This window comes from Cervus canadensis, chromosome 23, assembly GCF_019320065.1.
Source record: "Cervus canadensis isolate Bull #8, Minnesota chromosome 23, ASM1932006v1, whole genome shotgun sequence".
In the NCBI taxonomy this organism is placed as follows: domain Eukaryota; kingdom Metazoa; phylum Chordata; class Mammalia; order Artiodactyla; family Cervidae; genus Cervus; species Cervus canadensis.
In genome coordinates, this window is record NC_057408.1 from 40,914,124 (window position 1) to 40,926,322 (window position 12,199).

Sequence of the window (12,199 nt, forward strand, 5' to 3'; positions counted from 1 at the left end):
TTGGCAATAAAGTAATGAGCAAAACCAGGTAAAGTCCCTTTCTCATAGGGCTTACATTTCAGTAGGATGAACCAGAAAATAACACGTAAAGGTATCTGTCAGAAGGTGCAGAGTAAAGGAATAGAGAGAGATGGGGTTTGTCTTTCAGACAGAGTGGTCAGGGAAAGCATCTCATAAAGTGGTGTTTGTTCAGAAACTGGAATAAAGTCACCGGGAGAGTAAAGTAGAGAGAGAGGGTTCTGGACAGAAGGAGCTATAAGTGCAAAAGTTTTGTGGCAGAAATTGTACTTTTCATGAAAATAATATTCATGTGTAGGGACATGGATAAGAAGTCTGCCTATGGATTTCAGCAACAGTCCTTTTATTATTTGCTACTATTTGAAAGATTTTTTTACTGGTATTTCAGTTCAAAATATCAGCCACTGGGTTCTATCCCTGGGTCAGGAAGCTTCTCTGGAGAAGGAAATGGCAACCAATCCACTATTCTTGCCTGGAAAATCCCACGGACAGAGGAGCCTGGCGGACTACAGCCCATGGGGGCGCATAGAGTCAGACACGACTGAGCGACTTTTTCACTGTTTTTCTGATTAGGAGAGTTAATGAAGGTGTTTTAGGCCAGGATGTATAAGGACATAAATGTATGAGAGACAGTCTCAGAGGTAAGAAATTTTTGAAGGTTTAAGAGTCCTAAGAAGTAGTATAACTAAGGGCAATTCTGTCTCTACCTGGAGATAGCAAAATTAGTTCTCTCTGGTTCTTAGAATGTCCTAGAAGTATACTATGGCTCTTGGGCCTACTCTTTCTTTTTAAAAAATTTTTTATTGGAGTATTGTTGCATTACAGTACTTTGTTAGTTTCAGCTGTATAGCAAAGGGAATCAGTTATATGTCTTTATATATATATATAATATATATTAAAATAATTATATATTAAATATATATTAATAATTAATTAATATCAATTAATATATTAATGTATAATGTAGAATATATAATATTATATATATCTAATGTGTTTATATATAATGTGTGTTTATATATAATATAATATATTTATTATATTAATATAGTAATTAATTATATTAATTATTAATTAATATATTAATATATAAAATATAAAATATAATTAATATATTTATTATATAATATGTTATATAATATTATATATAATATATATAATGTATATAAATATAATATATATATCCCCTTTTTAAAATTTCCGTTACTCTTACTGCATTACTTCTTTACCCTGTGCTTGAAACTGAGCCAGGTACCAGCAACATAATGTAGAGCGTGTATGGACATGGGCATGTGACTAACAGATTTTAGCAATGGAACATTCCATAAAACGTACAAAGTACTACAGAAATACACCTACAGAAACATCAATCCTATTTTGGATGAGAGGATGCACAGTTAACAATTTCAGAAAGGTGGAAATGTTTGAAGTGGATTGAAAGATGAGTGGGGGTTGATAAGAGAGATGATCAGACAGAAGCATTCCAGGACAAGCACAGCATGAAAAAAGACATGGAGGGGAGTGGGCCAGTGTGAATAAGGCAGAGGCGCTGGGCAAGTGGGGTTGTTGGTAAGGAGTAACTGGAGGTGTGAGGGCAGAGGTCAGTTGGTTAACGGCTATGTGAAGGAATTTTGGATTTCATTCCATAGACAAATCAGAGGTGGGAGCCACTGGCTATTTTAAAGCAGGGGAGTAAAGTGCTCAAGTCAGAATTTTAAAAATGTTATTCAACTGGAGTATAGATTGCCAGCATCTATATCTAAAGACCAGAGGCTGGGAACCTAGTTAGGAGATGCCCACCATACCCTTGTTGAAAACGGTAGGGGTCTGGGGTAGAGATGGGGCTTCCTTGATGGCTCAGTGGTGGAGAATCCACCTGCAGTGCAGGAGACACAGGAGATGGGTTCAGTCCCTGGGTCAGGAAGATGCCCTGTAGGAGGAAATTGCAACCCACTCCAGTATTCTTGCCTGAAAATTCCCTTGGACAGAGGAACCTCGTGGGTTACGGTCCAAGGGTCGTAGAGTTGGGCATCACGGAGCTACTGAGCATGGGGTAAACATATGGGTGCAGGATGGAAAGAAGGCATGGGGACAGAGAGCTTACCTGGCAGAAGTAACTTTCCATGAAGTTCATATTCAGCCCGCCTTCTCTACATTCCCTCATAGAATTTCTTCTTAGTGTTCCAGGATATTCTTGACATATCTCAGGTCCTCCTGACATTTTAACTCCTTCTGTTAGTTCAAATCCTGTTGTTCTTTCTCCTCCTCCCAGATCTTGCATTTCTCTGCCACCATACTCATTTGTGTAAACTCCTAAAAGTGTTGATCAAATTAAATTTTACTTCCCAGTAAACTGTATTTTAAATCCAGTAAACTATATTTTCTCTAGTGCATTGTAAACTAAAAATTAGTAACTTACTCTAATGTATAATTTCTTCATTTAGGTATGCAGTTGTGAGTGAGCAAAGAAATAAAATGAAGGTAATACATAAATAAAGGAGATTATAAATATGACATTGAGTTCAAAATAATATTATTAACCAGTTTGTTAATTCAGTAATTATTTGTTGTATTGTTATGTATGTCAGTCATGTCCGACTCTTTGTGACCCCATGGGACCCCATGACTCAGTGTATATATATTAGACTCTAACACAGGCACTCCAAGGCTTTCAGAGAAGAGAACATGGCTATGGTAAGGGAAAAGGCTTGCCTGGAGACTCTGGGATTTGCATTTGAATGTGAGGGGTGAGTGGAAGTCTGTTATAGTATTCCAGATAGATAAGATAAAAGGGTGGCCTAGACTATGCAAGTGCCATGGACAGAGAGTGTTGACAATGGAACAGTCCCATGGCTTTCATATTTTAAAGCTCTTGAGTTTAGGTACAGCTTTTCGTACTTCTTATTCTGGTGCTGTTCATTGTGTTTTGCTCAAGGTTTGTAGATTTAATAAGGGACTAAATGCATAAATAAATCCTTGTGGGTTTGAAGATTTGTCAAGTCTTGAGAACTGATTGGGTGTCAATGAATAGGAAGCTATGAGAGTCAACAATGAGTTTCTGCTTTTGAGGTGGAAGGTATTGGTGTCATTAACAAAAATGGATGCCGCAGGGGTAGAAATAAGTTTAAACACTAGCATTTCCCTCGTTTTGAATGTGGTCCAGTTCTGTAAGTTATAAACATTCTATGTCTTTTCCATTTTGAAGAGTTCAAAGTGGAAAGGTCATGATCACAAGTTTGAAAAAGACTGAAAAAAACAGAATCCGTAATATTTATTTACCTTGAAAAGAAGCAAGATGGTACAATTATTTTCAAAATATGAGTTTTTAAAATTAATTGCTCTTTTTATTAGACTGATTTTGTGAATTGTAGAGGCAGAGGCCAGCCTCAGTAAATGAGCATACATCTATTTAATAGGGTTGTTTTTAAGTTCAAATGAGTAGTTTTTAATAAATAACAATTGTTCTATTAAACAAAAGAATCTCAACCAAAATTGACTTTTGTACTTCTCTATTTACAGAAATCCCAGTCATCTCCTGTGTACTTTCTGATGATTATGGAAGATTTAAAAAAATACAGCTTAAAAGAATAATAATTACTGTAGGTTTTTCTTTATCATTTAATTTGCAAATTAGTCATCTAAAAAAGAATGATAGGGACAATTGTAAAGATAAGATGGTTGGGAAGTAGTAAGGTATACAAAGACAGAGAACAGAGTTCCTTCTTAGTAAATGAATTGTTAAAACTTAAAAAAATTTTTTCTTACCTGAGTTGTCAACATACTCAATTACATTTGCATTGGTGGCTGGTATGCATGGTACACCAATATTGGTCAGAGCCTAAAGGACAGGAAACATTTTCCCATTTGTAATGATTCTTTTCTTTCAATGGTTATACAGTGGGCTTGTTCTCAAATTATCTGAGACATTAAAAAAAAGTACTAAAAATAATGTGAACCTCATTGAGAAAGGCTTTCTTGGCTGCTGTCATCCAATTTTGACGCACCTTTGATTTCTCTTCGTTCTCCCTCTCGGCTCTCTCAGAACAAAGAACAGTCTAGACTGTGAGTGATTCCCTGTGTCTTGGTTCAAGAGTTTTGAAGACTGTGAAGGGGCCGCCTGTTATTGGTGAGCACTTACCCCAGGATCGGCCTGTGCACCTTCCACGGCCCACGAGTGGATTGCTCCGTCGGAACATTCAGGAACAGGCTCGAAGCCAGCCCTGCCGCTAGGGGTGCCTCCACAGTCACAGCAGATCAGCAAGAACGGGACCACTGATGGGGAAAAGACAGGAATACTGGGATTAACAGTGGGACCATACTAAAACAAAACAACCTACCCTGATGATTAAATTTGAATCCCTAATTTAACTCCACTTGATTCTAACATAATTATGAAAGGTTCAGAAAACAAACTGAATATTGGTGAGATAACAAAATCAATGTGAGCTTCAGACTACAGTCAATTTTTACTTGTTACAGAGTATTCTGATGACAGATGGTATTATACTGTTAAAACAGATGAGTTTTTTTTCCCCCTGTCATTACTTAGGAAAGTATTAAAGGAGAAATATTCCTCAGAGATTGTAACATTTGGCTCATTTCCACTCTATCATCCTCTAAAGCAATGTTAAAGACTGCTTGGAGAATCCATTGAACATTGCACCCTCATATCTAGATCCTTGACTAGGTCCTCTCTAGTGACCATAGGATGTGATCTCTCTCTTTTTAAAATTTTTTTAATTAATTTTTTTGCTTAATTATTTATTATTTTTGGCTTTTTTATTGGGTTTTTACTGCTGCATGCATGGGCTTTTCTCCAGTTGTGGCAATTGGGGGCTACTCTTTAGCTGTGGCGTGTGGGCTTTTCACTGCTGTGGCTTCTCTTGTGGTTGAATACGGGCTCTAGGCCCACAGGCTTCAGTAGTTGGGGCTTGTGGACACAGTAGTTGAAGCTCCCAGGCACTGGAGAACAGGCTCAATAGCTGTGGCTTCATGTCTCGGGAGCATGTGAGATCTTCCCAGATCAGGGCTTGAACACATGTCTCCTGCATTGGCAGGCAGATTCTTTACCACTGAGCCACCAGGGAAACCTGTGGTCTATTTCTAATTGCTCCCATGCGTGATACTTCTTTTTCATTATCAAAGTGTTGTTGTAAAGTAAGTCTTATTATTTCACAGAAGGCAAAAGCGAGGCCTGGAGAGTTCGATATTGAAACTCCAAATAAGAATCTTATCTATTTAAAAATATTGTAATATATAGTGGAACTATGTGTAACTTTGTTCTGTGTTTTCCAAGTCTCCTGTAAATGTGTTATCATACCTTCATGATTTAAAAAATAAAAATTAAAAAATAGATACTAAAAAAAAAGCAAGGCTCAGAAAAGTTGGGTAACCTTGGAAAGACTCAGACAATTGAATTTAGAAGCTGGAGTTTATTTACCCCTTCTTCTCTTTGGCTCTCCTTTTCTTAGACTCCACAGCTTTAGCATAGCTTTTGAACTGTGGTGTTGGAGAAGACTCTTGAGAGTCCCTTGGACAGCAAGAGATCCAACCAGTCCATCCTAAAGGAGATCAGTCCTGAATATTCATTGGAAGGACTGACGCTGAAGCTGGAGCTCCAAACTCTGGCCACCTGATGCGAAGAACTGACTCACTGGAAAAGACCCTGATGCTGGGAAAGATTGAAGGCAGGAGGAGACGGGGATGACAGAGGATGAGATGGTGGGATGGCATCACCGACTCGAAGGACATGAGTTTGAGCAAGCTGCGGGAGTTGGTGATGGACAGGGAAGCGTGGCGTGCTGCACTTCATGGGGGCACAAAGGGTTGGACACGACTGAGCGAATGAACTGAAGTGAAGTGAAATCCCCTCAAGGCTAACCCCTCCCTATGTTTGTAGTATCAACTCTCGTCCCACTGTCAGACACATCCTTTATTTCTTCTCTGCTGGAGTCCTTGATTGAGATTACTTGTACTCTCATTCTTTTGGGATTGTGCACATGGATGTTTTTTTCTTCTTTTTGTATTGTGTTCCCCTTTTCTTGTCCTAGGCTAGCTCCTATTCATCTGTTAAAACCCAACTCAGAGTTTGCTTGCTCCATGTAGCCTTTTCTGATTGTTGCAATCAATTGTTTCTTACTGTCTTCTTCACTCAAACAGCAGTTTGAATCTGTCTGTTATGGTGGTGGTTGGTGGTGGTTTAGTCATTGTGTTCGACTGTTGTAACCCCACAGACTATAGCCCACCAGGCTCCTCTGTCCATGGGATTTCTCAGGCCAGAATACTGGAGTGGGTTGCCGTTTCCTTCCCAGGGAATCTTCCCCACCCAGGGATCAAACTCAAGTCTCTTGCATTTCAGGCAGTCTCCTGCATTGCAGGGGAATTCTTAACCAACTGAGCCACCAGGGAAGCCTGTTAGGGTACTTCCCTATTACATTGAGACTCAATGCAAAATAGTTTTTATCCTCTACTGCACTCTAAGAAATCAAAACTGATTTTTTTTCATGTCATAAACCCAACATCAAACAGAAATTTCTTGATAATTGCACAAAATAAGAATGTATAGAATATGTTTCATCAAAGGGACAGAAACTAATTGCCTCCCTAGTTTTTTTGGAGGGACACATAAAAACAGGACTGTTCAAATACTTACATCCTAGGACCAAGAATCCCATGATGAGTAGTCCAATGCCCGCAGGACCAAAATGTACATTATCTCCTAGTGGCTGATAAACATTAGGTGAACCTACATTATAATCATTTGTGCCACCAACAGTGAAAGTATTTTTGGTAATACCGACACCAACTACATCGCCATTAGTGGTAACATCGCCAGAAGTAAGGCCATTTTCACTGGTAGTACTTCCATTCAAATTTGGACGATCGGTTTTCCAGCCACCATTTTCAAGGTTGATAATAATTGTACCAGTACAAGTTCTTTGAAGAGCATCTGTAACAGAGTTTAAAATGAAAGAATTATTTTATACATTTAGTTTAATAATTGTTGGATGATACGAAACTATTTTCTCTTTGCATAAATACTTATTTCAGTGTCTTAATTCCTACCAATTCAGTAACCCCCCATATTGTCTTTTGTCTGCGACTCAGTTTTTCAGTCAAATCATTATGAGTAAATATTAGTGCTTGAGAAAAACTGTTCCATGTGTTGAGAAACATACACAGTAAACACGTTATGTGTTGGTCAGCAGTGTGTTATAAGTCAGTGTGGAGACATTTCTAGACTATGTGTTGCACACTTCTCTATATTTTATTTGCTGTTTTACTGTCTTTCATCTTCAGTTTTTGTTTTTTTTCCTTTTATAGGATGACAAAACCAACAGACTTTGAGCAGGTTGGTCTGTCATTTGTATAGAAATCACCTACTAATAAAACATCATATCCTCAAACTCACAACTGTCAGTTCAAACAACCCATAGGAGGGAGAATTTGGCACTGTTGGAGGTGGGGGATGGATTTTCATTATTAATAAAGTGAAGAACTTTTATTTCACTATCAGATATTTCAAATTTGCTTTCTTCTTGTCCTTCGAAGTTTCAGTAAATTATTGTCTTTGTTGGCTAAACAGAAGAGGAGAGATATTTGTGATTTGTTTCAACTTAATGGCTCCATACTTGCTGCTGGTTTCAGCAAGTTACTATTATTGTTGTTCAGTTGCTAAATTGTGTCAGACTCCTGAGACCCCGTGAGCTGGATTATTATCTCTATTTTATAGATCTAAGTTTTGTTGTCAGACTTTGTTCATCATTGTCACTCTAGAATCTGGCACAGTGGCTAACATTTGGTTAGAATTCAATACCTAGTTTCTGAATAAATGAATAAAGGAATTCCTGCAGGTACATAATAGAGATAGGCTTACGTCCTAGTCTGTGTGTGTGTGCGCGTGTGCTCTATTGTGTCCGATTCTTTGCAATGCCCACCAGGCTCCTCTGTCCATGGAATTTTCCAGGCAAGAATTCTGGAGCAGGTTGCCATTTTCTACTCCAGGGGATCTTCTTGACCCAGCGATTGAACCCACATCTCTCGAGTCTCCTGCATTGGCAAGCAGATTCTTGGCCACTGCACCACCTGAGAAGCCCACATCCTAATCTATCTGATATCAAAGTCCATGTCATTTCAGTCAAGCTAAGCTGATTCTATTGTTATTGTTGTGTTAGAGTACAACAATTCTATTGTTACTGTTTTTGTTATTTTTATTGTTATCATCAGATCCAATGTTTACCCCAGAAAACTGTATTTTTTAATGACAAAGGTATTGTTCCCTACTTGCCATAAACCTACAGTTTTGGTAAGCTTAAGTTTCAATTTCTCCTTCATGTGTCCAATTAAGCTTGATTTTGGGTGTAAGAAAAGGAGTAACCTAGCAATTGCTTAAGACAATTTCGGCACTGAAATAAGCTTATCTGTGGATGGAATAAACATTTCTATTTGTAATACACATTTTAAAAACTACATTTATTTTGACTGATTGTGAAAAAGACCAGCATAACTTGGTAAAAATTCTGAATTAATGAATGACTTTAAAGAAGTGCTCCTTTATTTCTTTTTAATCCGTGAAGCAAGTGGAAATTGTCAATCCCATTTTAGGACAATTGAAAGAAAAAGAGAAGAAAGAGACAGATGAATAATGAGAAGCTGACACAGCAAATATTGCTTAGAATCAGCTTTGAGGAACTTTCCTCCTAGTGATCTAACCTAATTTAAAGCTGTTCATCTTGAAAAGTAATAAATTTGCTAATTCCAAATTGCTTACATGAAGTTGTACATCAACTAAGGATCATATAAAGTTAAGCTAGCTTGGCTTTGTGTCTATTTGAAAATAATTCTACAATATAATTAAAAATTTTCAATTACCGACATTAATAGGAACTAACATTTATTCAAAGTCAGCACTTGTCTAGCACTTTACTGTAATAACTCCTTGAAAGTGAAAGTGTTAGTTGCTCAGTCATGTCTGACTCTTTGCAACCCCATGGACTATAGCTCACTGGGCTCCTCTGCCCATGGAATTCTCCTGGCACAAATACTGGAGTGGGTTGCCATGCCCTTCTCCAGGGGATCTTCCCCACCCTGGGATCGAACCCAGGTCTCCCACATTGCAGGCAGATTCTTTACTGTCTGAGCCACTAGGGAAGTACTTAATAACTCCTTAAGTACTTCTAAATCCATAATGTTACTGTCCCATTTTATGGAAGAAAAATGTGAGGGATAAATGGGTTAAATAACTTCTCTAAAATCTGTAGCTAGTAAATGACAGTACAATATACCAATCCAGTTTCATTTCAGAGCTCACGGTCCTAACCATAAATTATAATGTCTCTTGTATCATTCAGGATTTGATTCTGTAATGCCCAGTGTGATAATTTTTGTTGGAAAAAGGGTACTTCAAAATACAATAATTAAAATTTTAGTTTCTGAATGTATATGTATATATAAGTTCCATGTCTATATAATATAACTGTATACACAAATTCCATGAGAAGGGAAAAAAATAAGCTGATTTCTTACCATCTATAGATAGAATTGTTCCTTGGTATTTTCCCTGAAGTATTTTGTATTGTTCCATAGTAACTTTATTTCTCAAAGTAATTACTGCTGTTTTTGAGTCAATAGCGATCAGGTCAGCTGGATTTCTTCCCATTACGTATCTGTTTTTGAAAGACAGTGGTACAAATTAATGTTAGTTATGTAGAGAGAGCAAGAGATTGATTTTGATTTTTTTGAAGGATAATTGCTTTACAATGTTGTGCTGGTTTCTGCTGCCATCCAATGTGAATCAGCCATAAGCATACATATATTCCTTCCCTCTTAGACTTCCCTTCCACCCCCCCATCCTGTCCCACCCATCTAGGTTTTCACAGAGCTCCCTGTGTTAGCTATCTATTTTACATATGGTAATGTATATGTTTCAATGCTTCTCTCACAATTCATCCCACCCTCTCCTTCCCCTGCTGTGTCCACAAGTCTGTTCTCTGTGTCTGTGTCTCTATTCCTACCTGCAAATTGGCTCGTCAGTACCATTTTTCTAGATTCCATAGATTTGCATTAATATACAGTATTTGTTTTTCCCTTTCTGACTTCACTCTGTATAATAAGCTCTAGGTTCATCCACCCTCACTAGAACTGACTCAGTCATTCCTTTTTATGAGTAATAGTCCATCCTAAAGGAGATCAGTCCTGGGTGTTCAGTGGAAGGAGTGATGTTGAAGCTGAAACTCTAATACTTTGGCCACCTGATGTGAAGAGCTGACTCATTTGAAAAGAAGATTGAGGGCAGGAGGAGAAGGGGATGACAGAGGATGAGATGGTTGGATGGCATCACCGACTCGACAGACATGGGTTTGGGTGAACTCCGGGAGTTGGTGATGGACAGGAAGGCCTGGCGTGCTGTGGTTCATGGGGTCGCAAAGAGTTGGACACAACTGAGCTACTGAACTGAACTGAGCTGAATATTCCATTGTATATAGGTACCACATTTTATCCATTCATCTGTCAATGGACATCTTCCATGCCCTAGTTATTGTAAATAGTGCTGCAGTGAACATTAGGGTACATGTGTCTTTTTGAATTATGGTTTTTTCAGGGTATGTGCCCAGTAGTGAGACTGCTGGGTCAAATGGTAGCTTTATTCCTAGATTTTTTTAAAAGGAAATCTCCATACTGTTCTCCATCTGTCTGTATCAGTTTACATTCCCACCAACAGAAGGGAATGTAGGAGGGTTCCCTTCTCTCTATACCCTCTCTAGCATTTATTGTTTGTAGATTTTTGGATGATGGCCTTTCTAACTGGTGTGAGGTGATGGTTTTGATTTTAAAACATGTTTCCTGCCAGTAGATATAACCCCTGAATATAATTTTCAATCATTAGAAACTTTGTCTGAGGACATTCAGAAAAGGATGGGGATTTAAATTTAAGAAAAAGAATTAAGCAACCACTTGTGATGGAATGTCTGTTATACCCACTTGGATGTCTGTACAATCCCTTGATACTTGCAGCCTCATTTTCATTTGATTTTGGTAGCATCAGAACTGTCCTGGACAACCCAGATAGTGGAACTTCTTGGACTGCTGCTAATTCTAAACTTTTCTTTTACCAAAGAAGTTATTTCTTCAGAGCTTGTCTTTCATCCCTTTCCTATTTCCACTCCCTTCCTATATACACAGTGAATTTACAGAATTTCTTGTGGATTCCAAACTCCGTCCTTGTCTTGCACCTCTATCCTATTCTCTATTCTTTTCCTCTCCTCATCTTTGAAGTTTTCCTTCCATTTATATGTTTGTTAGACATACATTGGTTAGATAACTGTCTGTGTCAGGCATTGTGCTAAATGGTGGGAATAGAACTTAGAAAGGAGTCGGAGGCAGAGGTGTAGTCTTCCCTCAGTGAACTCACGTCTGTGGAGTACAAGAGAGCTTATCAGCAATGGTGGTGCAAAGACCGTAGATAGTAATGCCTGTATGTGGAATCTGAAAAAATTTGGTGTAGATGATCTATTTATAAAGCAGAAATAGAGACAGATATAGAGAACAGATGTATGGATACCAAGGTGGAAGGAGGGGTATGGTGAATTAGGAGATTGGAGCTGACATATATACTCTATTGATACCATGTATAAAATGGGTAACTAATGAGAAGCTACTGTGTAGCTCAGGGAACTCTAGGCAGTACTCTGTGGTGACCTGTGGGGAGGAAATCCAAAAATGAAGGGATATATGTATATGTTTAGCTGAGTCGCTTTGCTGTAGAAGTTAACACAACACTGGAAAGCAACTATGCTCCAGCTCCGGCTCAGTCGCTCAGTCATGTCCAGCTCTTTCCGACTCCATGGACTGTAGCCTACCAGACTCCTCTGTCCACGGAATTCTCCATTGCGGCGAGAATGTGGGTTGCCATGCCCTCCTCCCGGGGATCTTCCCAACCCAGGAATTGAACCCACGTCTCTTGCTTCTCCTGAATTGGCAACTGGATTCTTTACCACTGAGCCACCTGGGAAGCCTTAAGCAACTATATTCCAATAACATTAAAAACCAACAAACAAACAGTAATGGCACAGTGTGGTAAGAGCTATAATACTCGTATGGAGTGAGGTGACTACAGAGCAAAAACTTTTAAAACTCATTTGTGAGGTCTTTCCATCCCACCATTGTTCTTGACTACAGACAC

General features: G+C 38.4%; 1 protein-coding gene and 1 long non-coding RNA gene across 2 annotated transcripts in view; one reads left to right on the top strand and one right to left on the bottom strand.

Moving 5' to 3' along the window:
• LOC122425447 overlaps positions 1 to 4,174 on the top strand; it is a 71,949-nt gene extending 67,775 nt beyond the window's left edge. The window contains exons 4-6 of the long non-coding RNA XR_006264853.1: positions 2,463 to 2,499; positions 3,538 to 3,617; positions 4,061 to 4,174. This is a non-coding gene — a long non-coding RNA (uncharacterized LOC122425447). The remainder of the gene's footprint in view (positions 1 to 2,462; positions 2,500 to 3,537; positions 3,618 to 4,060) is intronic.
• The window catches only part of DSG1 (desmoglein 1), a 42,846-nt gene that overhangs the window by 5,796 nt on the left and 24,851 nt on the right, over positions 1 to 12,199 (bottom strand). The window contains exons 11-15 of the mRNA XM_043443821.1: positions 9,544 to 9,683; positions 6,671 to 6,967; positions 4,157 to 4,290; positions 3,784 to 3,856; positions 2,123 to 2,331 (exon numbers count right to left, since the gene is read on the bottom strand). Coding sequence (XP_043299756.1) covers positions 2,123 to 2,331; positions 3,784 to 3,856; positions 4,157 to 4,290; positions 6,671 to 6,967; positions 9,544 to 9,683 — 853 coding nt within the window. The remainder of the gene's footprint in view (positions 1 to 2,122; positions 2,332 to 3,783; positions 3,857 to 4,156; positions 4,291 to 6,670; positions 6,968 to 9,543; positions 9,684 to 12,199) is intronic.